This window comes from Sus scrofa, chromosome 14 (genome assembly GCF_000003025.6).
Source record: "Sus scrofa isolate TJ Tabasco breed Duroc chromosome 14, Sscrofa11.1, whole genome shotgun sequence".
Taxonomy (NCBI): domain Eukaryota; kingdom Metazoa; phylum Chordata; class Mammalia; order Artiodactyla; family Suidae; genus Sus; species Sus scrofa.
In genome coordinates this window covers 51,501,238-51,527,788 of record NC_010456.5, presented here as the reverse complement: position 1 = coordinate 51,527,788, position 26,551 = coordinate 51,501,238, and the positions used below count along the sequence as shown (strand labels likewise).

The 26,551-nt window shown below is 61.4% G+C and overlaps 2 protein-coding genes across 6 annotated transcripts; one reads left to right on the top strand and one right to left on the bottom strand.

Moving 5' to 3' along the window:
* On the top strand, nucleotides 7,167–10,120 carry CCDC188 (coiled-coil domain containing 188). The gene is made up of 9 exons (XM_021073688.1): nucleotides 7,167–7,299; nucleotides 7,792–7,901; nucleotides 8,043–8,150; nucleotides 8,291–8,413; nucleotides 8,490–8,561; nucleotides 8,658–8,717; nucleotides 8,822–8,886; nucleotides 9,047–9,104; nucleotides 9,309–10,120. The coding sequence occupies exons 1-9, from the start codon at nucleotides 7,167–7,169 to the stop codon at nucleotides 9,552–9,554; spliced, it is 975 nt and encodes a 324-aa protein (XP_020929347.1). The 3' UTR covers nucleotides 9,555–10,120.
* On the bottom strand, nucleotides 10,212–24,715 carry ZDHHC8 (zinc finger DHHC-type containing 8). 5 transcript variants are annotated; one of them, XM_005670948.3, is made up of 11 exons: nucleotides 24,493–24,713; nucleotides 18,233–18,354; nucleotides 17,904–18,061; nucleotides 17,653–17,825; nucleotides 17,352–17,454; nucleotides 16,816–16,907; nucleotides 16,516–16,654; nucleotides 16,191–16,311; nucleotides 16,009–16,118; nucleotides 13,818–14,818; nucleotides 10,212–11,115 (listed from the first exon to the last, which is right to left on the bottom strand). In XM_005670948.3, the coding sequence occupies exons 1-11, from the start codon at nucleotides 24,594–24,596 to the stop codon at nucleotides 10,803–10,805; spliced, it is 2,436 nt and encodes an 811-aa protein (XP_005671005.1). In that variant the 5' UTR covers nucleotides 24,597–24,713; the 3' UTR covers nucleotides 10,212–10,802. The 5 variants fall into 5 exon arrangements, with proteins under 5 accessions (XP_005671005.1, XP_005671007.1, XP_020928447.1 ...); XM_021072788.1 differs by lacking the exon at nucleotides 10,212–11,115 and adding an exon at nucleotides 11,623–12,212; XM_001929653.5 differs by lacking the exon at nucleotides 10,212–11,115 and adding an exon at nucleotides 11,623–12,790 and having other exon boundaries at nucleotides 24,493–24,712.

Genomic DNA, 26,551 nt, shown 5'->3' with positions numbered 1-26,551 from the left:
GGTAACTACGAGGTTGCTGTTCAATGCCTGCCCTCGCTCAATGGGTTAAGGAACTGGCGTTGCTATGAGCTGTGGTGTAGGTCGCAGATGCGGCTTGAATCCTGCGTTGCTGTGGCTGTGGTATAGGCTGGCAGCTGCAGCTCCAATTGGCCCCCCAGCCTGGGAACCTGCATACGCATGAGGCTCCAAGTCTGGAGTAATTCGTTTGTGGTGGCGGAGGTGGTTGTCATGGTCATGGCGACAGCAGTGATGATGAAAACTGATTCTCCAAGATCCAGAGTTTCCCAGATAAACAATGTCATGGCCCACCATCCCCACCCCAGCTGCTGGCCCCTTCCCTGCTGGTGGGCTGTCCCCAGGAGGCAGCAGGAAAGAGAGCCTTGACCAGGCCTGACAGGACAATGGTATATCTTGAGCTGACAGAGGGCATTTAATCTTAGTTAAAAATAAACAGGTTCAATTATTGGAAAAGGAAAAAATAGCCTAGTATTTACTGCAAGTGCATGGGAGGCTATTACTCTGGGAAAAGCCCCCTTTCAGGATTGTGGGCCTCATCCTCCCGCCTGGATCCTGACTGGCAGGTGGAGCCCCCTTGTGGGCCAGGGCAGGGGTGGGGGGTGGGGACAACCAGCCCCTCCCATGTGACTGTTGGGACAGCCTTACCTTCCCGCCCAGATGGGTGGGGTCATCTCCCCAGAACCAGCTCCAGGGTCTGCTGAGATTAGGGGGCCTGGCAGTGACCCTAGGCAGGGTAGATGACAAGCTGCCATGAGATGCTGCTGTAATTAGCATGAAACCTGCCGCCTGTGCCAGGGAGGAAAATCTCTTCTCAGAAATACGCGTCCGAAGCAAGTTCAATTTCACCGGAGGGGCCATAAAACCTTTTCCCCATCACCTAGAGCTGTTGGCTGTTACCACCGTTAATCCTGGGGATGCTATTTGGAGCCAAGACACCACTCAGGGAAAATCAGGTCCAAACCCCATAAGGAAACACTTCTGCCCCAGAGAGAGTCAGACAAGGCCCTACCAGGTGCTGGGCATCCTTGCAGCTGGCACTACTTCATCCTGCTGCCAGGCCAGCTGGGACCAGCTCGGTGGAGACAGAGGCCAGCAGCCTAGCCCCACCCCACCCACCTGCCCCCTGCAGACCCCATTCTCCTCCCTGTGCTCAAGACACCGTCCACCCGCACCGCCCTCCCCCCAGACTTGTATCATCCCACAGACTTTCTTTAATAATCATTTCCTTGATTACCTAGGGTAACAATGAAAACACGTAATTGAATTGCCAAGAAATTACCATTTTTATAACTTGCACCCAGTTACTGAGATAAATTAACCGTCTCCCTGTAGGGTGAGTGGCTCAGGCGCATCAGCGAGTGTGATCCTGACATTTATCAGCCATGTGGGGCCTTATTAAGAAAAATATCTCCCACTGCCTCCCTGGGGGCGCCTGCAGCTCCACCACATGGTCCTGAGTGGGCATCAGCGGGCCAGCTGGAAAGGCGGGTGGGCAGTGGGCTCCTTGGCTGGGAAGCTGTGGGGAGGGGCAGCAATGAGCAGGCCTGGGGAGGAGGGAGGGTATTATCCACCTGCCCCCTCCTGTTGACCAAAGCTGACCCAGGAAGCTAACTGCCCACAGACCTGGGCTGGGCACCCAGGGTCAGTGCCGGGAGGGTGTGAATGGTCAGTAACCTAGCAGATGGTTGGCTGGTGGGTGAGATCACTTGCCTCTTGCTGGCTGGGTGAACTTTGGAGTGGTGGGGAAGATGAAAGGCCCAAAAGGGAGACTTTTGTTACAAGAGCTTGCTGCCTTTTCTTTTTTTTTTTTTTTTTTTTTTTTTTTTTTTTTTTTTTTTTTTTTGTCTTTTTGCCTTTTCTAGGCCTGCTCCCGTGGCATATGGAGATTCCCAGGCTAGGGGTCAAATCAGAGCTATAGCCGCTGGCCTACACCAGAGCCACAGCAACAGGGAATCCGAGCTGCGTCTGCAACTTACACCACAACTCACGGCAACACCGGATCCTTAACCTACTAAGCAAGGCCAGGGATCAAACCCGCAACCTCATGGTTCCTAGTCGGATTCATTAACCACTGTGCCACGACGGGAACTCCAAGCTTGCTGCTTTGAACCGCACAGCTGTGTACCTGCCTCCATTCTATCCCCCACTGCCCGCCCCCGGCAGCCTGGAAGCCACAGGCTGGTCTAGAGGTTCTGGTGGTGTCATAGGTGTTGGAGCCCAGAGGCTGGGTGCAGAGCATGACCTTGGTCCACTTCCCAGCCAGGGCAAAGGAAGTCCCCAAAACCCCCATCACAGCCTCCCAGCCATGCAGGAATTGCAGCTAAAGGGACAGTCTCCCAGAGACGAGCCCAGGGCCAAGAAACCCCATGTGCCTCCAGCCACAGCCCCGTCCCCCAATCCAGGACCCCACAGCCCATGCCCATGCCTTGCCCACATCACCCCTCAGGAGCCCCCGCCCAGATCCAGACAGCCAACTTCATCACTCACAGCAATCGATCCTTCCCCGTGCTCCAAAACCCTAACTCGCCAGGGCAGAGCCCAGACCTCTGGTCTGGCTCCAAGGTGCAGGGGCCCCAGCATGGCCACCTCCACAGCCTGGAACCCTCAGCACCCCAGCCAGGCCTGAGAGGTTGGGGCCTTGGGGGTCTGGTCCCAAGGCTGGGGAGTTTGCATCAAGAATCCCCGTGCCGGAGTTCCCGTCGTGGCACATTGGTTAACGAATCCAACTAGGAACCATGAGGTTGCGGGTTCGGTCCCTGCCCTTGCTCAGTGGGTTAACGATCCGGCATTGCCGTGAGCTGTGGTCTAGGTCTTAGACGCGGCTCGGATCCCGCGTTGCTGCGGCTCTGGCGTAGGCCAGTGTCTACAGCTCCGATTCGACCCCTAGCCTGGGAACCGCCATATGCCGCGGGAGCGGCCCAAGAAATAGCAAAAAGACAAAAAAAAAAAAAAAAAAAGACCAAAATAAATAAATATATATATATATATATATATATATATTATATATGTATATACAAAAAAAAAAAAAGAATCCCCATGCCCCTGTCCCCAGCTCACAAGCAAACATCAGGTGTGTCCACCTGATGCTGTGAGAAGGATGGTCAGGACAGGGGGGCGAGATGGTTCCAGGCTTGTTCTCTGTACTGGCTCTGTGTGGTCACTCCAAAAGTGTGGCTGGGCCTTGCTGCCAGCAGGCCCTCTGCCCCAGGCACAGAGCACCAGTGACCCCCACCCTCACACGGCCACCACTGCTGTCTTAGGGGCCGAGGTCACGCCTGGGGGAGGGCCTCTTACAGCCCCCCAGGCCTCCCTCCTGGCCTCCTGCACAGCCTCCCAAGTAACTTACCCCATGGTTTGCACCTTGGAGGCCCTACAAGTGACCCCATCCAGCCCCCCATGCTGGATCCAAGGGTCCTGGACACACCAGCCTGCCTCCCACAGCTGAGCTCTCTTCTCCCAGCACCCCAGCATATTCTGGCCTAGCCCACAGGGTGAACTGGAACCCCCTTATACCAGCTGGGGCTGCCCACTGACAATGGGGCAACATGGGACCCTCCCAGGGCTGTGGGGAGGGTCCCACACTGAGGAAGCCCCTTGGGAGCCCTGGGGAGGGAGCAGGCAAGGGACCCTGATGAGGAGGGAGAGGGCCCAGCATTATTTATTTCAGGGCTACAGTGGGTGGAACTGCAGATACCCCAGGGCTGCCAGAAGCCTGGCCTGGGTGGAGCCACCTCTGCTCCTCCCCTACCCAAGGCCTGGGGTTGCTGGTGTGCAGGGTAGTGGCTCCATCTGGTGGTCAATCCTAGGGAGAGCATGGGGTGTCCTTCAGAGGAAGGAACAGGGGCACCAAGGTCTCCACCCTTCCTCTGACCACTGGTCTCACTCAACCTGTCAGCTCGTGAACACAGGGACAGCCCAGGAGCTCACGGCTCAACACAGCTGCTCCCAGCAAGCATGGGCTAGGTTCAGAGGGCAAGAGTGGGTTGGGCAGATGTCTGGAATTCTGGGCCCAGTAAGGACCTGGTGAAGTTGACAGTCAGGGACTCTGGCCACGCTGGCTTCCCAGGCACAGCTGTTGGGCTAGCAGGGGCAGATGGGGGTATCAAGGAGGGCGTAACAAGGAGGGGATAAGCCTCGCTGAGTGGGATCCTCTTGGAGGGGTCCCCGGGCTCAGGCAGGGTGGGCATCTCCAGTTCCCTGCCCCCCGGGGTGCAGGGGCCCCAGCATGGCCACCTCCCCAGCCTGGAGCCCTCAGCACCCCAGCCAACAGTAATTTATTGATTGTCTTCCTTGACATTCTTATTATCTCTTCTGATTCTTAGACTTTAAGAGTGAGAAGTAGCTGTCCAGAGAGTCACCCAGAAAGAGGAGATAACAGCCTGCCACAGCCAGTGCATTGGCAGTTGCTTGGTCACCCCACATACGGGGAGGACATGGGGGAATGCCCCCACTCTGAGCCTGGGCCTCTGAAATAGAACCACCATGGGGGGATCCCATTGCCTGGCCCCCCACCACCTCCTCTCACCTTCACCTGCCCCTCATTCTCAGGGCCCACCCTCGGAGGCCTGTTCTCCATCCTCAGGACTGCCCCACAGGCTGCAGTGAGAGGGGAGCCACCCAGTGCTGCTCAGCAGCCTGTGTCCACTTGCCTGGAGTGCACCTGCCCTCTGGCCCTGGGTGGGGGCAGTCACTCCCCAGGACGGCCCTCCTCACCCAGCCATACCCAGTGGACCTGTCCTCCTGCTTTGAGTGCAGCCACTGGCTTGTGCCCTTGCAGCCCCATGCGTCCCAGCCTCAGGCCTGTTGCAAACAGAGCACAGGCCCTGGGGGAAGGGGAGGTCCCAAGAGGGACCTGCAGCCCTGAAGAAGAGGGTGGGCCCCAGCCTGGGGCTGCTCCAGGAAGCCTGCAGGGCCTGTGGGGCAAGTGGGTGGCTCTAGAGCCTGGAGGGGAAGGGTCTGGGCCAGGAGCCTGTACTAGGAGCCACAGAGACAGGCTCCCCCTGAAGGGCTGAGGCTGGCCCAGATACCCTGAGTTCCATCCATTCCATGCCTGTTTCCCACCTTGGGAAATAAGTGTCGGGCGTTGAATATCGAGACCAAGGTGAGTCCTGGCAGGGGCACAAGGCTGGACAGGGGAGGAAGGGCGTAGGGCTCCTCACCTCTTCCCTCCACAGCCCAACCCCTGCTCACAAGCTTCAGACTCCCTGAGGCCACTGGGCGTCATGGCAACTTGGACAGGAAGCGGCTGCCATGGCAACTGGCGTCCAGGGAGGTGCACACTGCCTGGCAACAGCGGCCGTGGCCTGGCGCTCCCTACAATATGCTCAAGCCACACAGCGGCCAGGAAATCCGTGGGTGTAGACTTATCCCCACCCCGCGTGGGATCCTGGAGCCCGGACTCAGCGTAGACTCCAGCCCCAATCGGCACCTGCAGGATGCTCTGCATAGTGTGCCTCCTCTGAGAGCCCCCCACCACTTGGGCCATTCTCAAGCTCAGGGCCACATCGCAAGGACCACAGGGAGAGGGTGAGGAAGGTTTCAGGGAGTTGGGGTCTTCAGGGCTGGGCTCCGAGCCACCAGCAAGCATCCCAGATGGGAAACAGCCAGGGAAAAGGGTGCATCTGGGAGCATGGGCGGGGTGTGTGGCAGGTGGGACCCAGGCACCTCATTGGGTCCCACAGCCTACCTGGGTGTCCAGTGGCATTGAGGCCCACACCAGCCATTCCCGTGTTTCGGCAGTGTCGTTGCTGCTAGTATGGAGGTGAATGCCCAGTCTCCACGAAGAGCTCTGCCCTCCACGTTGGATATTCCCGGGCACCTGGTGGCACTGACAGAGTGCTGTCCCCTCCCGCAGGTCCCTCTTCCCTGTGGCTGCCCCACCCCACAGGTCCTCCAAGAAGCCTTTGCCGGTTTCCATCTTACATTGCCCCCAGAGAGGTACCTGAGATGAGACCCTGAACCCGTGGAGGGCTGGAGGCTCCCTGCCCCTGGCAGCTAAGCAGACCCCCAGCTGGCTGGTCAGATCGGAGGAGCATTCAGGGGGCCCCTGACAGCTGCATGGGGCTCCAGGCCCCTCCTTCCCAGCCTCCCCAGCAGAGCCTATTGTTGATGCTGCCCAGATACACACCCATCCTGTGAACACAGAGGGACCCTCTGAGTCCAGGCCACACACGTTAAGCCAGTCACAGCCTGTGGACAGTGCGTACCCCCTCCTCTATCAGTGCGTTCACGAGAGCTTTATGGCTGTTTATGTGGCACAGGCCCAGGGGTGTCCACCAACCCACCTTCTGAGGATGTGCTTCCACAGGACAAAGAGGAGGCTGTGCAGCAGGGGGTGAGGAGTAGCAGGGATGCAGGGGTAGGGCAGATCCTGGGCCGGTGCAAGAAGCAGAAGAATCAGCTCCACCCGGGGTACACCCTGCAGTTGCTAAAAAGGCCTCTGACATGGAGAGGAGCAAGTGGGAAACTGGTTCCGTCACTGAACAATTCTTGGGCAAGTGACACTCAGCTCCCCACCTACAAAGAGGATAATAATTGTCCTTGCAGGACCGTCAAATGTTTAATAAAGGACTTTTTAAAAGCTTGGTGAAGATCCCGTCATGGCTCAGTGATTAACAAATCTGACTAGGAACCATGACATTGCGTGTTCGATCCCTGGCCTTGCTCAGTGGGTTAAGGATCGATTCGGCATTGCCATGAGCTGTGGTGTAGGCTGCAGATGCGGCTCGGATCTGGCGTTGCTGTGGCTCTGGCATAGGCCGGCAGCTACAGCTCTGATTCAACCCCTAGCCTGGGAACCTCCATATGCCGTGGGAGTGGCCCAAGAAATGGCAAAAAGACAAAAATAAATTAATAAAATAAAATAAAATAAAAGCTTGGAGATGCATCAGGTAAAAGAGCCAGGCGGTATGGTGGTCTCTCCTGTGTGAAGACAGAGGCTGTGTGGTCCTGTGGCCATTCCCAAAGGGTTTCGACCCCTGGGCTCTTGAGGTTGGGTAGGGTTGCTCTGGGCACTTGCTTGCTGTGGGAATTTGTTTTAGCCACGTGTCTGCGTGATCTGCCATCCATTGTAAGAAATTAGCTGAGCCAGGTGTGGTAAGGAAGATGCAGAGGGGGTGACCAGCTGAGGCTACTTCAGGAACAGGGACATGACGGGAGGGGCCCTACTGGCTTTGGCTCTGGCCACCGCCCCAGTCCATTATGACCTCCCTGGCCACGTCCAGGCCTTTGTGACAGGTGCCCCTGAGGCACCTGTGAGCCGTGACACCCAGAAGGCCCTCAGTAAGAGAGTGGCAGGTCGGGCCAGGCCAAAGCCTGGACCTGGGGTCAGGAAGGGGTCACAGGGAGGTATGGAAGGGCCAAAAACCCTGGGACCCTGTGGCCACTCCCACCCCCAGTGTCCCCAACCTCCAGCTTCAAGCAGCCATGGTAGATGCCTGGACCCACCCTGCCAGGGCTTTGTAAGGTGGCCCTGCCTGGGGCCTCTCAGCTCCACCCACTCAGTGGAGTCTGCCAGGCCCTTCCCAGCCTCAGTGGCAGGGGCTGGGGTGCCCAGAGTTGATGGGGAGGTACCTGGGAGCTTTATCACAAATGAAGAGGGAGAGATGCAGCAACAGAGGGCAAGAGAGGCAGTGGGTGCAAGACAAGGAAAAACAGAGGCCAGGCTGGAATGGGGCTGGCCTCTATACCCAGGCCGAGAGCAAAGGACATCCAGGCAGGGAGCAGGGCCCAGCTCAGGGCCCCGACACTGCGTGTGCCCGCCCCTGCCCCCAGGAGCTGGGACCCCGGCCCTGTCCAGGGCACCACCCTCCCAGCTCCCCAGTGCACCCCTGGGTCCCGCAGAGCAGTCCTTCCTGCAGTTGGAGCAGGAGAACCAGAGTCTGGTGAGTGTGGCCCTGCCACCTGTCTGTGCCACAGGCACACAGGCCCCAGGCGCCGCTCCCTCCACCACCAGCCCCGCTGCCCCAGCCTCCCCCTGAGAAGTGGCTGTGACAGGCGTTCCTACCTCTCTGCTCCATCCCCAGAAAAGGCAGAACCAGGACCTGCGGGAGCAGCTGGGGGCCCTCCTGGGGCCCGGGCAGCAGTTCCTGTCCCTGTGCCCAGAGCACTCGAGCTGCACGGCCCTGGCCTGGGTAAGTACACAGCAGGACCGCAGGCAGCTGTGGGAGCGGCCGGTGGCTTCATGCACTACACCTGCACCCCTGCTCTCAAGCAGTCCATGACCACAGACGCTGCTGATGGCCTTGAGGCTGACCCGGGGGCCCCTCTGCAGCCCCCTGAGCAGGCTGGAGCCCGGCCCCTGGAGGACAGGGCCCCTCTGCAGCTGCTGCGGCAGGAGCTGTGCCGGGGAGAAGAGTCATTTATGCAGCAGTCCCAGGTGGGCCCCGGGCTGCCGGTGGGTGGGCAGGGGGGCTGGACAGGAGCAGACCCCCCACTGGCCATGCCTCTGCCCACACTGCACCTGCCCCTAGAACGAGCTGCAGCAGATCCGACTGTCCTTTGAGAGGAAGAAGATGGCCATTACCGAGGTGCCTGCCTACAGGGTAGAAGGGGGTGCTGGGGACGAGGACCCCATTTGAGGTGTATCCAACGTGGGTCCCACACTTGGGGGTGTGACTCAGCTTTCCCCTTCCCACCAGGTGTGGGATGGCGTGGCCGAGGTACACATGGCCCTGAACAACCAGGCCACCGGGCTCCTGGTAGGTCCCAAAGGGCAATACCCAGAGCGGGAGGCAAGAGGGACTGGGTGGCGGGGGTGAGGGGCAAACACATAGGGGACCGGATTTACCTCCTCTGCCCCCAGAACCTCAAGAAGGACATCCGGGGTGTTCTTGACCAGATGGAAGACATCCAGCTGGAGATTCTGGGGTGATGCACGGGGCAGGGGGTCCAGGGCCAGGGGGCGGAGTCAGGACGGGGTGGACAAATCCCTGACCCCGACCCCTCCCCAGTTCCACTGCACCATTCCAGGGCTGCCAAGCTAAGGTGGGGGGTGCTCACGGCACTGACTGTGTGGCCCCCCACCCAGGGAGCAGGCCCAGTGCCGCACCCAGGCGAGGAAGGAGCAGCAGATGGCCTGCATAGGGGTAAGCCCCAACCCCACACCATCTGCTTGGAGGCCCCCTGGGGATTGGAGGAGGAGCCTGGTGACGGTCATGCCTATCCTTCCTTGGGGGGACCAAGAGCTTTCTGACCTGGCCCCTGTCCTGCAGAAGGCACAGCTGCAGCCAGGATGTCCTGAGGGCCTCAGAGGCCAGCTCTGGTAGGTCACCGTGTGAGCCAGTGGGCAGAGCCCCATCCCCAGGGACTGTCCCAGGCACCCCCGCCCCCTGACCACCGCCGCCCGCAGGCTGCTGGCCCTGAGGCTGCTGCTGGGCACCCTGCTGGCCTGCACCGCTGCCTACGTGTACGTGGTGGACCCTGCGCCATTCGAGGGGCTGGTGCCGCCCCTGCTGAGCCGCGCCGCCGTCTGGAAGCTCCGGGCCCTGCTAGGCCCATTCCTACGCCTTGAGGTGGACGACTTCCTGCCCTTCTAGGCCAGAGGCCCAGTGGCCCCAGCGAGGAGGAGGCCAAGTAGCTGGCACTGCCCCGGGTGCCCACCGGCCGCGCCAGACCCTGCCCATGGCACTGCCACACATCGTCCCTGCCAGGAGCCCTGGAGAAGGGTGGAGGCGGGGTCTGTCCCGAGGGCTGGGCCTGCAGCTGGACATATAGTCATGACACATGCAGCCTCCAAGCTTGTTTCCATGGAAACGGGGGGCGGGGAGCAGCAAGCTTTGCTGCCTTCTGAGGCAGATCTTGAAGTGGAGGGTCCCTCAGGGCAGCGCCCCTGCCTCTCCCCCCAGCCCCTCCCCGCATGGGACAGTAGCCTCCTCACAGGATGCCCCTGTCCACCCCAGGGCCCTGAGTGGTGGGTGTGCAGGCATGGCTCCCCTGAAAGTGATGTCCTCAGGCTTCATGCCTGGAGCCGTCCAAGCAGACAGACCTCAGGGATCAGGGTCTCAGCCTTGCTCTGCTGACCCAGCAGCCTCATACCCCTCGCATGACCCATGTCCCTTCCCACACCCACCCAGACACCAACCCATCCCCTGATCTTGTTCCCTCCCCAACCCAGGTCCCTGTCCAGTCCAGCCTCCTGGCACTGCCCAAGGCCCAGACAGGGGGACTGCATTGGTGGACAGAGCCATGGTGGTAACACTAAAATTTTTATTTAGTGCATTAAACTGGGACAGGGGGATACCTTTTAGAACAATAGAGAGGAGTGTTGTGGCTACTCAACCCCAGGTGGGAGAAATAGGGCATTCCGCCCTGCCCCTGGGGCATCCAGGCCCAGCTGGCTGGGGACTGCAGGGCCCTCTGAGGTCCCAGGTGTAACATCTGGGAGTACAGACTGCCCAGGTGAGGTCAGGGCAGAGCCATGAGCAGGACCACTCTGGGCTGGCCTAGGTCTCCTCCTCCCTGGCAGGCAGGGCTACCAGGCTGGCGGCCCCAGGAGGTTAAGGCATCTGTTCATGTGCTGGATACAGGAACGGGGGAGTGCAGTGATCTGCAGGGGCAACCTGAGACCCTCCACCCAGCCCAGCCCACAGAGGCTGGGGCTCCCTGGGGAAGAAGCGCCATATAAAGTGCTTGATCAGGCGGGGAGGTGGGGACACGACACCTGGGTAGGCTGTGTTGGTCCCAGCAGTTCCAGGGCCGCCACCTGGGGTGCTGGAGCCTCTGCAACAGGTGGGGACTTCCTGAGGTGGGAGGGTACAGGGTCACGGGCCCTGGTGGGCTTGGGGTCAGTCGAGGTGTGGCTGGTGGAGAGGGGACCCCAGCCCACATCCAAGGGTCCGTGGCAGCCTGGCCTCCTGGGCCCCAGAGTCGCCTACTTGGTGACCCGCTTGGGGCCCTGAGAGGCTGGGAAAAAGGCTGGAGGCAGCCGAATGCAGGCGGCACACAGCCCCACGCGGGGGCGCCCCAGTGGCTGGACTCCAAGGGGCCCGCAGCGGTGGGCGGTCCTCTGGGAGGCCAAGGTGGCACAGGTGCAGGCTGGGGGGCACCCTGGGCTGGCCACGCCGCCCCCATCCACGGCTGCAGGTGCCGATCCGCCCCCTGCGGGCCGCAGCGTCCCATGAGAGAGAAGCAGAAAGGTGGAGGTCAGCAAGGGGCCCTGCTGCCAGTGCAGGGTCCCTGGCCCTGCTGGCCTCCCACACAGTCCAGCCCCTGCCCCAGCCCCCAGTCTCTGAACCTAGACATTTGGTGGGGGTGGGGGCAGGGGATGAGTTTCAGAAAGTGCAGCTGCAGGATGGGGCAGTGGCCCCCACAGGGCCTGGGGCCAGTGGGTACCCCCCTCCGCTGCCGGGACCCCATGGGCCCCAGCATTTCTCCAAATGCCCTGTTACTGCCAGGAATGACGCAGACCCAGGGAGCCTCACACTTGTCACTCAAAGACCCAGCGGCCAGTCCCCACCTTCCCAGCCTCCAACTTGGCTTAAGTCAGCGGAAACGCCCATGCAGGAGGCCCGCGCCCAGGCTGCCGGCCACCACCTCTCCCGGGGCCTGACCCCTTCTGCCCCCACCCAGAGCCCCTGGCTTTGCTCAAGGAAAGGATCAAACTGACTCTTTTTCTTTTTTTAATAAAATTATAGATATATAGATGTAGATATAAAAACATAAAACAGACACAACGCAAGCAGACGCGGCCGTGTGCTTACTCTCGGGTCCCTGGAGCCAGACAAAACTCCGACCCCACCCCCATGTGCTTCCCACTTGGGCCCCCGGGCTCCAGAGGGGCCTGCACTGTGCACGCCTCATGTGGGGGTCTCCAGTTGGCAGAGAGGGCCCCGTGGCGGCGTCCAGCCCCCTGCACCTGCTCCCCTGCCCCGTCGCCTCCCACAAGAGCATAAAGCAGAGGTTAAGGCTTCAATTAAAGCGAGTTTCCGGGCAGTGGGGCCCACGGGGGCCCAAGCGTTAACACATGGGACGTGGCATGGCAGCTCAGCGCACAGACATGGGACGCACCCACCAGCTGGGCGAGACGAGACACATGGAGCTGGGACCCCACCCACAGCTGGCTGTCCGTCCGTCTGTCCGTTTGTCCACCTGTCCATCAGAACCCAGAGCAGTCCCGGAGCGGGGTGCCTGCGAGCCGGGCCTGGACTCCCTGCAGAAGAGCTGGGCTTGCCCAGCTACAAGCTTCCGGCGAGGCCCTGAAAGGCAATGGGTTAGGGCAGGTGGGTGCGGGCCCTTTGTCTGGGAGGCCCAGCTCTGGACCATAGTGACCCATCTGTAAAGGGAAGTGGGTGGGACTGGCCTGGTGACAACAGGGGGCACAGGTACAGTCCACGACCCTCGTAGCCCCAGCTCCTGGGAGCAGGGCCACCAGCACACAGATCCTGCAGCCTCGTGGCCCTTGGCCCAGCCGTGCCCTGGTGAGCAGATGAGTGATGGACGGGCTGAGGATGAGCACAGGCCCGTGGAGGCGTGGTTCTCCTCCCGCCGATGCGTCCACACCAAGCCTGGGCCTCCTCTCCCAGGGCAGAGAAGTTGGGAGGGGGCAGCCGCTGGGGGGTCCTGGCTCCCATGGCACCTCGGCGACAGGTGGCAGTCATTCCTTCACACCGAGATCTCGTATGTGGTCCCACCCACGCCGGACACCTTCTTAACGAGCGTGTGCCGGGTGGGGCTGGCGGAGGGCCCTGGGGGGCCAGCAGCAGGCCCCAAGCGGGCCAGGCCTGGGGACTGCCCATTAAGCTTACTTGGGGGGGTCTTCAGCTGAGGGTGGTCCCTGCATCAAAATAAGCACATACACGCATGCACACAGTGAACACGGGAACACTCACGACGAAGGCCAGCGGAGGCAACAGGACAGAGGACACGGACAGACAGAGCCCTGGGCAGCCCTTGCCCCTGAGCTTGGAAGCGCCCACACAGAAATGGGAGGGGGTGCCAAGCCTGCAGGGGAGGGCTGTTCTGTCACAGGACAGACAGATGTCAAATGGTGTCATCCCCTCCCAGGCCCCTTGGCACAGACCATGGGACAGAGGGAGGCCAGGTGGATGCTGGTCAGGCGAGTCCCTGGTCCCTGCTCTGACTGGTGCCCCGAGCTGGGGCACCCAATGGTGACTAGGTGGCCTCTCCTGCTCCCTCCAGGAAAATGAGGGGCTGTCCTTAACATTGTTGACCTCACTACCCAAATGTTCCCCAGGGGCAGGAGCCCCTCCCTCCTTTGGTTGCCTCATAGCTGCCACCAACAGGGACCTCCTTGCCAAATGAGCTTGCACCCATGGCAGTGAGTAATGCCCTAGTGAGCCAATGTTCCCAGCATGGGGCCCAGCACACAGTAGGTGCTCAGCTCTTGACTTGGGCCTGACCCACCCGTTGGAGGCCTGGGACCCGCCTGCCCCCTCCGAGCCTCATCTCCCCATCTCTGAGCAGGACACCCTGGCTTCCTGGGGCTGCGTGCCCCACCAAGGGCCAGGACCACAGGGTGGCATATTTTGCTGTGGGGTGATGGCCCTCACAACTTCTGGAGAGGGACAGAGGCACTATCTCCAGAGGAAGAAACCCAGGGGCCCCAGGCACTGGGTCTGTGCCAGCTGAGGGAGAATCAAGATGCAAATTCTCCTGCTCCCAATCCTGGACATGCCAGGGAATCCTTGCAGCCAGGCTACCCTCACACAGGTTCCCAGGAGCCTCCGAGGCTGGTGAGGCCCACCCTGCTAGGCAGCCTCAGGCCTCCTGGGCAACCCACATGTGCTCGGCCAAGAGGCCCAGCAGGTGGCCAGGCAGCCGATTGCACCCCAAGCACCCACCTCTGCACAGCTAGCGAGGGCGGTGGTTCCGGGAGGTCCGTGTGGATGAAGGCGACGGCTTTGGGGCCCGCATAGGAGGGCGAACGGGGTGTGCCAGGCGGGGACGGAGGGACCTGGCGGGCGGGCGACCTGTGTGAGCCACTGGCAGGCCTGGCCCCCGGGGCACTGCTGTTGGCCAGGTCTGCCTGCAAGGAGGACGAGGAGGTCCGCGGAGCGCGGCTCACGGTGCTGGACAGTGAGGACAGCGACGCCTGCAAGGCAGGGTTGCGGGCACCCCCGAAGCCAGGCCCGGCCACCAGATCGTCTCTGGAGCCAAAGCGCACCACAGGGCCTCGGGGGCCCTCGGACAGCACACTGGCCTGCTGTAGGCTGTAGGAGCTGGGTGCATCGTAGACGCCCGAATCTCCAAAGAGGGAGTCGGCCTGAGAGCGCAGCAGCCGCTCACGTTCCTCCCTGTCCTTGCGCTCCTGGATGGAGGCCATGATGGTCCTGGACAGGTTGTCATAGCGCACCGGTGAGGGCTCCCGTGGCCGCGGGCCCAGCACAGGGCTGAAGCTGCGGGGCGGGGGCCGCGGTGGGTCACCTACTGCCCCCGTGTGCAGGTAGGGTGAGCGGTAACCCGGCACACCAGCTGAGGAGTGGGCCGGGCAGGCGTGGCCCCCGGGCGAGCCAGGGTTCAGCAGGCTGTCATAGGACAGGCTGCCGTTGCGGTTGGGCAGCGCGTGGGGGGCAAAGAGGCCACGGTGGGGCGTTGGGGGGCCACCCTCAGAGCGCAGGGGCTGCAGGGCCACATGGTCCCCGCCCCGCCGGCTGGCGGCCTTGAGGCTCAGGGAGCGTAAGGCGCCTGAAAATGTGTCAGCGGCACTGAGGGGTGGGGATGGCGGGTAGGCTGCATGCAGGCCACCAGGTGGGTAGTCAGGGAGGTCCAGGCTGGGCTCCGATGCGAAGTCCAAGCTGTGGATACTGTCATCCCCCAGCGTCAGGGAGTCAGTTCCCGTGACCTGCAGGGAGCGATGGAGCGTGTCTACCTCTGCCCACCTACCGTGCCCTCCTCGGTCACCAGGTGCCATGTGCCCACTTGAAAGTTGCCATCCTGGTGGCATCAAAAGGAGATGGCAGGTACAACCAATGAGCTATTCCCAGAAGCCTGCTACCCCTGTCCACCACAAAAGAAAGCAGGACAGAGTGGAACAGAACAGGCCTATACCTCCCAGAGACAGGGTGGGGGACGTGGGGCAGCCTCTGGAGATTGGATACCCCCAGCGACCCAGGGCCCTCTCCCAGGCACACCATGGCTGAGGGTGGGGCAGTGCAAGGCCAGAGCAGACCACTGCAGACACCAGGGCGGTGCCCTCAGAGCCCCCCAGGCCAGGGGGCAGCCACAGCAACAGGGAGGAGAAGTCTCCTGGATTCTCCATGATTCGACACACAGGGGCTTGCCCTGGAACAAGAGCCTGAGGAACCTCAGAACCCAGAAGGTGCTTGGGTGGGGACATGTGTGGCCTCAGGGCACTTGGCCAATTGGTCAGACTCTCTGTGGGATCCAGGACAATCCCAGGAAGGAGGAACCCCATCTAAAGCCCACCACTCCCAAGAAGGGCCACCAGACACTAGTTAGGGAGGCCAGATTCACTACCCAGACCAGCAGGCCCTAGGCAAGGTCAGGTAAAACACTGGTCCTGGAAGGGGTTCCCTGAAGAGAGGGCTGGTCTAGGTGTGCTGACCCAGCCACCGGTGGAGAGAGGTAGGCAACCTGGGAACTTTAGGGCACAAGGTCTGTCCACTACTCCATGTGAATGCAGAAAATAAGTGTGCTTCCTCAACTAATCCCAGATTTCTCTGAAGCCTTCCCCAGAGCCAGAGGAGTGACTAACGGTGGAATTCCACGTGGGGTAGCATACAGTGCTTCTGGGGACCATGCCTAGGCCAGCTGGCTAAAGTGGGAGTGGGGGTGGGGGTGGAGGTGGGGGTGTGACTGCCTGCACCAGCCCCTCCCAGGACACTCTACTCTACTCCCCTCCACCAGCCTCAGCCTCACACCCTCTGTGACCAGGCAGGGTCTTCCAGCGTGAGGACTCAGGGGAATCAGGGCTCACATGGATCTACCTGGGGAGCCTCAGGGAGACCTCCTGAAGGCAGGTCCTCCTAGGGTGGAGCCTTGGGACCTCTGGGCAGGGCTAGGCCTCCTCACCTGCTCACCAGGCCCACAGAAGGGTGCCTTGGGACCCGTGGGAAAGTTGGGCCGGAACTTGTACATGGCAGGTGTTGGGGGGCTGGTCCTATGCGCTGACAGGGCACTCTCTGGAGGAGATAAACCGTGGTCAGGCTGGGATCCGTCCAAGCCCCTCCCTCCGTTTGGCGATTTCACCTCACCAGCACTGCCGGGGCGTGGGGTCTGCAGGTCACTGCCAAAAGTGCTGGCCTCTGCTTTGGGGGGCAACGGCGGACCTAGGTCCAGCGGCTTCTCATCCAGCCGGTCCAGGCTGCCCTTGGACTGGGAAGGGGAGTGGTCAGTGTCGGGCAGGGTATAGGCCAGGAGCAAGGCTTAACTGGGAATGCCTTCCTGGGCCTAGGATCTAGACCCTTCCCTAAAATCCACCGGCTCTCCCCTCTGCTCTAGGCCCCTCCAACCTGGCTGCTTCCTGCCCCCAGGAGTCTGACCTTCACCCCATCCCTTACCTCACCCTTGGGCCCCCACCTTGCTGCGGCCCAGGCCAGCCTTCAGACCATTGTCGCTAAGCTTGACCTTGAGCGGTGCTCGCTCCAGGAGCTCTGGCCGAAGGAAGGGTGGCTTCAGGCGAACGGCGAGTGGCAGCCGGGGTGGCTCGACCACATACCTGCAGCAGGGGCAAAGGGGTCAGTGGCCAGGATGACCTGGCCTGAATACGTGCCAAGGGCAGGGCCCCAGCTGCCAAGAGTAGAAGTGGATCAGACTGAGGGTCCACAGCTGCCCCCCCCAACCCAGCAGAGGCCCCCTGGACACCCGTCCGGGCCTCACCGGGGCGCCAGGGGGCTGCACAGCACATGTTCCACGTTCCCATAGCAGCCGCGGGTGAAGGGGTTCACGCCCCCACGGAACTTCCCCGTCACCTGTGGACATGGGACCCCTCAGCCAGCCTGGCCACCCAGGGGCCAGCCAAGGAGGGCAGGGGGACAGGCAGGGACGTCAGGGTTCCTCAGAAGCGAGGGGGCAGGGTCAGCTGAGGAGTGCACCCCCCCACCAGGTCACCAGGGCCTGCCCCTGCACGCAGCTGTGGAATTTCTGGCCTCTGGTTCACTGGTGGCTGCAGTGCCCACAGGTAGGAGTGAGCAGGGAACAGGGCAGGTAACACCCCACATCCCAAACTCCACCCAAGATCTCCAGGCCCAGAGTTTCCCCCACCTCGACTGCACAGACCATGTGGCCAATGCTCCCGTGGCCCTGCCCTGACCCACCCCCTCCAGTCCCTGTGTGGCCCAGGCTCCTCTTTCAGCCTGTGGGGACCATCCCATGTCCATCCCCCCACCCCCAGCACGGCCCCCCAGGGTCTGCACCTGCTCATTGGTGGTGCGGCCCCGAGTGACCAGCACCACGTGGAAGCCCGTGAGGCCGATGACAGGGATGAAGAAGAGGCCAGCCACACACATGACAGCCATGCTGGCCCGTTAAGGCCAATGGCCGTGGGCGAGGACCCAGAGCAGGTGCCTGTGGACAAACCACCCACCCCTCCCCTCCTCCCACTCAGGGAAGATGACCCAGCCCCTGGGCTGCCCACCCACTCTCGGAGCCTCTACTTCCCCTGTGAATCACATTCCCAGCCTACGCTATGCTGCCTTGTGGTCAGGCCAAGGATACGTGATGGTGGTGTGTGCGGCACCCAGTCCCTCTGCGTGGTTCAGCACGTAGACCAGGCCAAAGGCGACGACACCCACCATGTGTGCGCTGAGAGACAGCAGGAACAGGAAGAAGTAGCGGTAGTTGCGGCGCCCAATGCAGTTGTTGACCCAGGGGCAGTGGTGATCGAAGTCCTGGCCAGAAACAGTGCGTCAGGGCACCAGGGGGTGGGAGGGTGGGGGCGAGTGTAGGGGGGTGGGGTGGGCGGTCACCTCCACACAGTTGTCACAGACGCTGCAGTGGGAACAGCGCGGTGGGCGGTAGAAGTGGCAGGTGGCGCACCATTTCATGCGGACCTGGATGCCCCGCACGTCCACATTCTTGTACAGAGGGGCCCGGAAATCATCCTCCTTATCCTCGTCCTCGTCCGCTGTGAGCCGGCCAGGGCAGGAAGAAAGTGATCCTCTTGGCAGGAGAGCCCCTCCCCAGCTAGCCCACCCACAAGGACACCCCATCCCCACTCCCAGCCAGGATCTCCCACATCAGCCACTCACACTCTAGCAGAAGTGAGCACATGAGCTGCATCAGCACAAAGCCCTACCTCGGGGGAAGACACCGGGGTCCATGAAGGTGGCCATGCTGAAGTTGGCCAGGACAAAGAGGAAGAGGATGCCATTGTAGACGGGAACAGCTGGGGACACAGCTCGTGTCAACCATGGGCACCTGTGTTGGACAGCACGACAGAGCTAGGTCTGGGGGTATGGCAGGTATGTAGGCAGAAGAATAAGGCATGGCCACATGAGTCCAGGCTGGGCCTTCAAGGTCTCAACACTAGGGCTCAGTGTGGCCATCAGGGAGAAGCTGTTGCCCTAGGCTGGCTGGGAGAGCTCTACCCCTCAGTCACTGCTTATTTGCTCATGGGGCTGTGCATAGGCTTCCTCTGTGCCACCCCTGGTTCCGGCCACCCCAAGTGCTGTTAGGAACTCAGCCCCCAGCTGAGGACACTGAGGCTCAGCGAGGCCCGTGGGCTGGGTCACACCATTAAGTGGGGGTGACCAGGGCCAAGCTACATTCTCCTGCCCCAGCTGGGCAGCTTTCCTGGGTCCCCTGCCTTGAGGGGAACACAGACAATGGATAGGAGCCCAGGACAGGAAAGAAGCCTGTTCTGCCCATGTGCTCTGACAGACAGAGGCCAGTGATGGACTGGGCAGCTCAGGTCAGCCCCAGGCCTCACCCAGACCTGTCCCCAGCTTGGCAGGACCCCTTCACCAGGGATATTCTAGGATGTGGTGTAGGGAGCCCCAGTCCTCAGTCTGTAAATGCCTGGGGGTCATGCCTGCTTTTTCCTGGGGTGCAGACTCAGGGTCTGAGCCCAGGGTGTGTCTCCACCCAGGCAGCCTCTTGTTTTGATTGTTACCTTACTCTCCACATGGCTGTACAGGATACCTGGGGACTCTAAAAGTGTGGGGACCTCCCTACCCCTACATTGCCCCTCAGCACTTGGCTCCAAGGTTGCCCCTTCTTCCAGGAAGCCTTCCCAGACTGCTGGCTCCCTGCGAAGATCTGCTCCCTCCCTGGTGGACACTCTGCAACAGAGGGCATCTCCCCACAGGGTCTGACCAGAGTCCCCTCTGTGGAGACCCATCAGTCCTTGGGCACGTGGCCTGTGCCCCCAGCCCCAACCCTGCAAGGGTCCCTGAGTCTGCCCACTAGGGTACCAGGTGGCCTTTGGCTCCCTGTTTTTCCCATGGCTGTGGTGACTGGCAGGGAGCGCCCAGTGGGGTTGCTTCGCTCCACACAATCAGGCCCTCTGTGGATTTGAGGGGCTGGTGGGGATCCCCTACACCAGCCTTGACCATGAGGATAAGGCTTCATGGCACCAGCAGAGTGAGTGGTGCCCAGGGCCCTGCAGGCCACCCAGCATACACCGGCCACACCGGCACACCCACGCCAGCCTTGGCCGGGAGCCAGCCCCGCCGCCCCAGCAACCACCTCCATGGCAGCAGAACTTCTCTATTTTTAGTGGAAAGCAAGTGGCTATTTTAAGACTCTGCTTCCCACGGCAGCTCGCTTGCAGGCTGGGAGCCGTGAGTTACCCCTTCCTCTTCCCAGGACTTACTGTGTAGCTAGAAGCACAGCCTGAGGACATGGGTTCCCTCTGCAGGGAAGGCCTTCCTCCACCACTCCCGCCAGGAGACCTAGGCAGACATCTTCCACACTCCCATCCCTGAGTGCTGGAGCCTGGCATTCAGATGGTGCTCAGTGTGTGTTTGTGGCCTCTGATCCAATGCCATTTGGCAGGATGACAGTGGGCCCCTGAGGTGTTGTCTGCCCAATAGGGTAGGAGGGGGCCCAGACCCAGATGTCGGTGGAGAAAGGTGAGAGCACCAAAGTCCACACCCCTGGCAGTACAAGCCGGCTCCCCATGTACCTTCTGGAGAGGGAAGGCTGCATTGTCTGTGCAGAAGGACAACAGGGCTCTTGGGCACCTGTGCTGGCACACGTGATGGAGCCAGCCTTCTCTGAGAGAGGAAGGGGCCAGGGGACTGGGGGGCACTGGGGCCAGCCGTCCTTGGATGGACATGCTGACACAAGGTGCGGTAGGACACACTGAGACTGTGACATGGTCCCATCATCACAGCAGGCCTGCGCACTGGACCATGAATGCTACCTTCCCAGCTTCCCATGTGGGGATCGAGGGCTCATATGTCACCCCCGTTTACAAACAAGGAGCTCATATCCTAGGGTTTGTCACTCAAGGCAGGGACTGAACTCCTACTCCCACTGGCCCTGGCAACACGTACTGCTTTTTCCTCCCTGAGCCTCAGTGACCCCCTGCAGGCCGCGTGAGCTGGAGGCCCTGAGTGACATGCTTAGGCCTCGGGGGAACAGCAAAGTTGGCAAAGAGGGGTTGGATGGCCTCTATCCAGGGTGGGTACCACCCACCCTCCGCATGCCTGGGCAGAGCATACCAGGGGAGGGCAGGGTGGGGCTTTAGCGGGTGCTTAGCCAGCCGGTGGGGGGAAGGGTTCTCAGACCCAGGATCAGGCACTTTCATGCATCCTGTCACCCCCGCTTCACCCAGGTGGCCTTTGTCCCCAGGATGTTGCTATAAGGGGGGCCCAGGCCTGGGTCATGCCTAACAGTGACTAGATCACTAGCCAGTGGCACTGGGGCCCAGAGACAGCTGGGTAGCAGAGACGATGAAAGAACACACACAGGCACGTGCAGACACACACACATATTCTTATGAACGTACCAGGCCATGTATGCACACATGTGTAGGACACATGTAGACACACCCAATGCTCCAGGCACACATGTGCACACTGCTCAGGCATTCATACATGCACGCACACATGATCACACACGAGGCACATGTATGCCAATGTGTATCAACATGTAAGTCATGTAAACATTGCGTATACAGATATGCACACTCGTGCACACAATGGCACATCTGGACCCTCCTTCCTACACACAGATGTAGATGTCCCTTCTTCCACTAACCCCACACCCTGACCCTCTCTGGACCTCTCCCTGTGTCTTGTGGACAAGGCAAGCACTGTGGGCAGGCAGCACCACCCAGCACACCTGAGTCGTGCCTGGCTCCAGATGCACCTTTTTGCCCTTGGGGTTGGAGGGACACCCCACTCTCCCCTAGGGCTGGTGTGCTCCAGGCTTGCTGTGCCAGGCAGGGGTCAGACTCTCCCTGCTGGCTGCAGCCACCTGCAAGCCCAGGGCAGGGCTGAGGGTAGCCGGGCTCCGAGGCTCCAGCCCTCCCCAGGCCAGCCCCCATCTCCTGAGCTTCTGCCATGGGCCCACCTGGGCCAGAGGGAAACACCGCCCAGCAGGATGGAGGTTCTGCAGGGCAGCATGCCACCATAGCTAAATGCGGAATGGAAAATTTTAACTCAAGACGTCTTCATTTAAATCAGGCTCTTCATTAACTCTGGCTAATGACACTCATGCACTGGGCACCCAGGACCAGAGGGTCTGTGGCCATTCTGCCCTGGTCCAGCTAGGCAGGTCCTCCGACCACGTGCGCCAACCATCCCATCCCTGTATACACCTGAGCAGATGGGGAAGCTGAAGCTCAGGGGCAGGGGTGCCCCTGCCACACACAGCACTTCCAGGCAGGGAGATCACACCAAGTTTCCCCCTCCCCACGCGGTCCCTGCCAGCGGCTCCAGCCACCTGGGCAACCCACAGTCTGGCTTGGTCTGGGCTGGACTTCTCACTCTCCTAGGCTGGGCCTTGTGGCCTGACTGGACCTCTGAGCACAGGGAGGGCTTGGGCCCACCCTGGGGACCCACCATGATATCCCAGAAGTCAGCCAAATGGCCCCGGACAGGAATAAGATGGCCCGGCGTGGGCCCCAGGCTTTTGTTCCCTGTCAAGCAGCCCTGGCCCTCTGATGTTCACAGCGTCCCTGTCATTCGGCAAGGTATCCCCAGGAGGGGGGAGGAGCAGAGGCAGAGGCCTGGCCTGGGGCTGAGCCACAGTGTGAAGGCCTTCTGGGGCCCAGGGGGGCAGGACTGTACCAAGAACTCAGGAAGGCTTCCTGAAAGAGGGCCTCTGGGAACCTGCCCTGTGGTGTGCTGCCCTCCCCAGAGGGGGGACACCCCAGCCCGGGCATCCTCCTCACACCCCAGCCTCTCCTGGTGACATTTTTTAATGTCTTACAGGTCCTAGCCTCTCAGCTAGGGAAGGTGTCCTTGGTCCCCTAGGCCTGGTCTCCCACCCTGGATATCTCCAGGAGCTGCTGCCCCTGTGGTCTTGCCTCGAAGGGGGGAGCTTGTGTTTACTGAGTGTAGAGAGGGGGCCAGGGGCCACTTGGCATCCAGTGAAGTCCAAGGGCAGAGAAGAGGGAATATGAGAGAATGCACCAAGACCAGGTAGGGCGGGTCCTGGAGAGCACATCTGAGTCTGTGTTGGGCCTGGGTCCGTAGGTATGGGGGCCAGGGTGACGAGAGGCCTGTCCCAAGGAGGGGACAGCCTGGTCCCTTGCTTGCCCAGAATCAGCTCTCCATGGGCAGCATCAATGGGCCGGGACTACCCAGCAGAGCCCCCTCAGGAATCCCAGTGCCTCGGAGGAGCCCAGCAGAGCCAGTTGCAAGCAGACCAGGATCCTCAGTAGCCATTCAGCCAGGGAATGTGGGCTCAGGTGCCAGAAGCCCTGCCACTCAGTAAGATGGTCACTACACATGGACCCCAAACAGCACCCCTGCACCCCCGCCTTCTGCACCACCTTTCAGGCAGAGTGGGTCACTCGGGGCAGGATGCAGGGAATGTCTCTTCTGCCCCAGGCAACCAGCACCTCTCAGCACCCATTACTGAGCTCAGGACCCCACACCCAGAGGGAGGGTGGGCAGCTTCCAGGCCCACCAGCTGGGGAGGGTCCAGTTCACAGGGAGTGGGGACCCTCTGAAATCACCGAAGTCTCTGGACAAGCACTCTTTGGGGAGCACCTAGGGGGAGAGGTTGTGGGCAGGCTCGCTGGAGTTGGCTGATTTCAATTTCTCTTTAAACTTTTCCCCTGCATTTCACAAGTTCTCGACAGAGAACATGTATTACTTTGAAAACCAGGAGGACAGATGCTGAATTGCACTCGGGGGGTGAGAAACCAGGACTGGCTGTCAGGAAGCAGGACCGAGATTCCCCCAAGACCCCTGCCCTGGCCCCACCCTCTGGAAGCCCCAGCTAGACACGTCCCCATCTTGGCCTGCGCCCACTGCCCACGGCCCCACAGCCAGCAGCATCTGAGTGACAAGAACACGTCTGCTCGCCAAAGCCAGAAATAAGCCCGTCCACACAGGCCTTTTTTAAACATGCTCTTGGCAGCCCGTGATGCCCACTGGCCTCAGCCTTCAGGTAGGGGCTCGCCCACCCCCCAGGAGCCCAGTGCAGCCTTGCCATTCTCATGCCACAGCCCTCGCCCTTGCTAAGGTGAAAGAAAGGGTGTCAGGCTGGCTCCTGCCCGCCCCTGCCCTGGGCTTGCTTGTGCTCAGGGGCTGACCCTCCTTGGAAGAACTGCCCCACTGGCTACGGAGCCACTCCAAGCCTCAGGTCCCCAGGAAAGCTTGAGAGGTTGTCACTGAGCCTGGGACTGTGGAAAGAGATGGTTTCAGGTCTGTGCGGCTGAAGCCTGGGGAGCCCTGGGGTGGGGGTGGGCACGGCCCTGCAGAGGGAACTGTGTGGTCAGCACCTGCTCTGGGCTGCAGGGGTCCAGGACCTGCCTGCCCTCTGCCTCAAGTGTCCCAGAGCCCACCACAGCCAGTGTCCCTGGGTGTGGCTGGGCCTGGGCCCTCCAGCTGAGACCACTGGGCCTTCCTGAGAAGGAGGTCAAGGGAAGGCAGAGGGCATTGCCAGGCCAGCGTTGGTGGTGGCCGAAGGGCAGGCACGTGGCAGCTGGGCCAGACCACACCTACGCGGGAACAACTTGGCTCTGGTATGGGGCTGGACAGCAGGGAAGGTGCCCAACAGCCACCCTTGGCAACTCCCAGGGAGGGCTGGTGCTCTGGGCACCCACGTCCCCTCAGGCAGCCTGTGGGGAGGGCAGGGTGGCATACATCCTGGGCAGCCCCTATACAGACTCCCTGCCCGGGCCTGGTGCCTCACACCCAGGGCCTGCCTGGCACACTCAGGAGGTGCCTGCTGGCCACTAGTGCCCTCACACCCAGGACTCACCTGGCTCTGGCTCCCAGGATGGGCACACTCAGGGCATCGGCATTAGCCCAGGGTGCAGGTTTGCATCACCCAGAGCCCTGGTGCCCCGGCCCCTGCCCTGGTCCCACAGGGCTGTGCCCCCCGCTGAGTGCAGCCCTGCCCCTTCTGGCCCCGGCGACGCGGCCGACTCACGTGAACACGAAGAAGAGGGTGCTGGAGCCGACCAGCAGCGCAGCCGCTGTGGCCACCGGGATGTACTTGGCAGGTTTGAGGCGCGTCCCGGGGCTGCGGGGCATCCTGGGCGCCGCGCCGCCGCATCCCTCCCCAGGGCCAGGCGGGCGGGGCCGGCTGGACGGGCAGGACCCGGGCGGCAGCGGCGGCAGCGGAGGAAATCCCACCCCACGGGCGGCGGCGGAGACGCCGTGCTGATGTAAGCGCGCCCCTTAAGGTGGACCGGCAGCGGCTGTGGACTGGCAGCGGCCATGGGCCGGCAGCAGCCGTGGGCCGGGGAGGGGCCCTCTGGCGACCCTCCTCCCGGCGATAGAGGGGTAGTTGGCCAGGACCTCTCAGGGGTGGGGACTTTTCTTGTGGCCCAAAAGGCCATGCCCCAGAGGCCTTGCCCACCCAGTGGACACACAGCCAATGCCAGGGCCCATCTCCAACCTGCAGTCCTGGCGCTGTGGCATTTACATTCCTTCCTGGGCCATTTGCAGACTCTCCACTAAACCTCTCAGACATTGTCCCTGGGGGGAGCACATTCCCAGGAGCCGGCTGACGGCCCTGATGAGAGCTATTCCTGAATGGGGCCAGGTCCCTCCTTTGGAGCGCATCCCACCCCTGCGCCCAGCATTCACGAAGGTGAGGGGTTGTGACACTGCCACAGAATAGGGCCAGGTTCCTCTTGTCTGGAGCCTCTCCTCGCCCCGGCATTCAAGAGGAAGGATTATTGCAACACTGCAGAGGCACCTTGGTTCTCTCCCCTGCCCACCTCACAGCCCTCAGGCCAAATGGCCTGTCCCTCCTGCAGGTGACGAGTGTGTGGGTGGGACCCTAGGCCTCCCAGGAGGGGCGTGCAGTGCCCCTCCAGAGGTGCTGGGCACCCTGCCCTAGCCTCGGATTGGCCCGTGGGCGGACCCACCTCCTGCAGGAAATCCCACCCGCCAGCACCACCCCTGAAGCTACTTAAGGTGGACCAGCGGCCTCGCAGTGTGGGCGGACCAGCAGCAGGGTGGCCCACTGGCCTCCTAGTGGAGCAGCCACCCAGAGCCTCTGGGAGGAGAGGGGCTGGGGCAAATTACAGGCTGCAGTGAGGACCAGTGAGTCTGTCCCCTCCAACAGGTCCTCAGGGCCCTCTGCTCTGAAACCAAGACCCATCAGCCCCTGCCCTGGTGGGAATCCATGTGGAGCCCTTCCCCTCGAGGGCCCTGAGCAACTGCTTCTCTATAACCAGAACCCCGTGCAGCCCAGTGTCCACCTCCTCTGGCCATGCTGCACAGGCCCTGGGGCTCCTTGGCTGGACATGGGCCTTATGAAGGTCCCAGCCCAGCTGGGCTGGGAGCTATTAAGAACCTGGTCTGGGAACCAGACTGGGGTGGAGTGGGGCACAAAAGCAGCTGCTGGACAGCAGAAACAGTGACGGGCCCCTCCTGCAACTCCCCAGTTGTAGCCTCTACCCTCGGGGTGCCTACTGCAGAAGCCCAGGGCCCACAGGCAAGCAGGGCAGACCCCTTACTCTACCTCTGGTAGCCTTGGACAGACTGCGGCCCAGGTCTGTGTGGGGAGAGCTGGCCATGGGCAGGAATGGTGTACACCTCCTTTGACCAGGTCTTGCCAACTGTCTGAGCAAGGGAGGTCTCAGGTGAGATGGCCACAGCACAAAGTTTGGCCAAGCTGCAGGGAAGGGACTGACCTAGAAAGGAACAGCCATTTCACAAAACAGGGAATTGCTTGGCCAGGGGCTCAGAGGGGACCTCAAAGTGTCCCTGCTCACCCAGTCAGTTTTCAATGCAGCTTGGTCACAACCACTGAGGGAAAGGCTGTCTCACTCAGGGTTTCCCCCCTGGAGACACATCTTGTCACTCAAAAGGGAAACCAGACTGGAGTTCTACAAGTGGGATTCACCTTGTATCCAGAGCCCAAAACAGACATTTGACACCCTTGCTGTGCTGGCAGGATTGGGTGTCTGACCTCCAACCAGCCTTCCATGTCAAGGCATCACATCAACATCACCATTCCAACTCGTCAACATGAG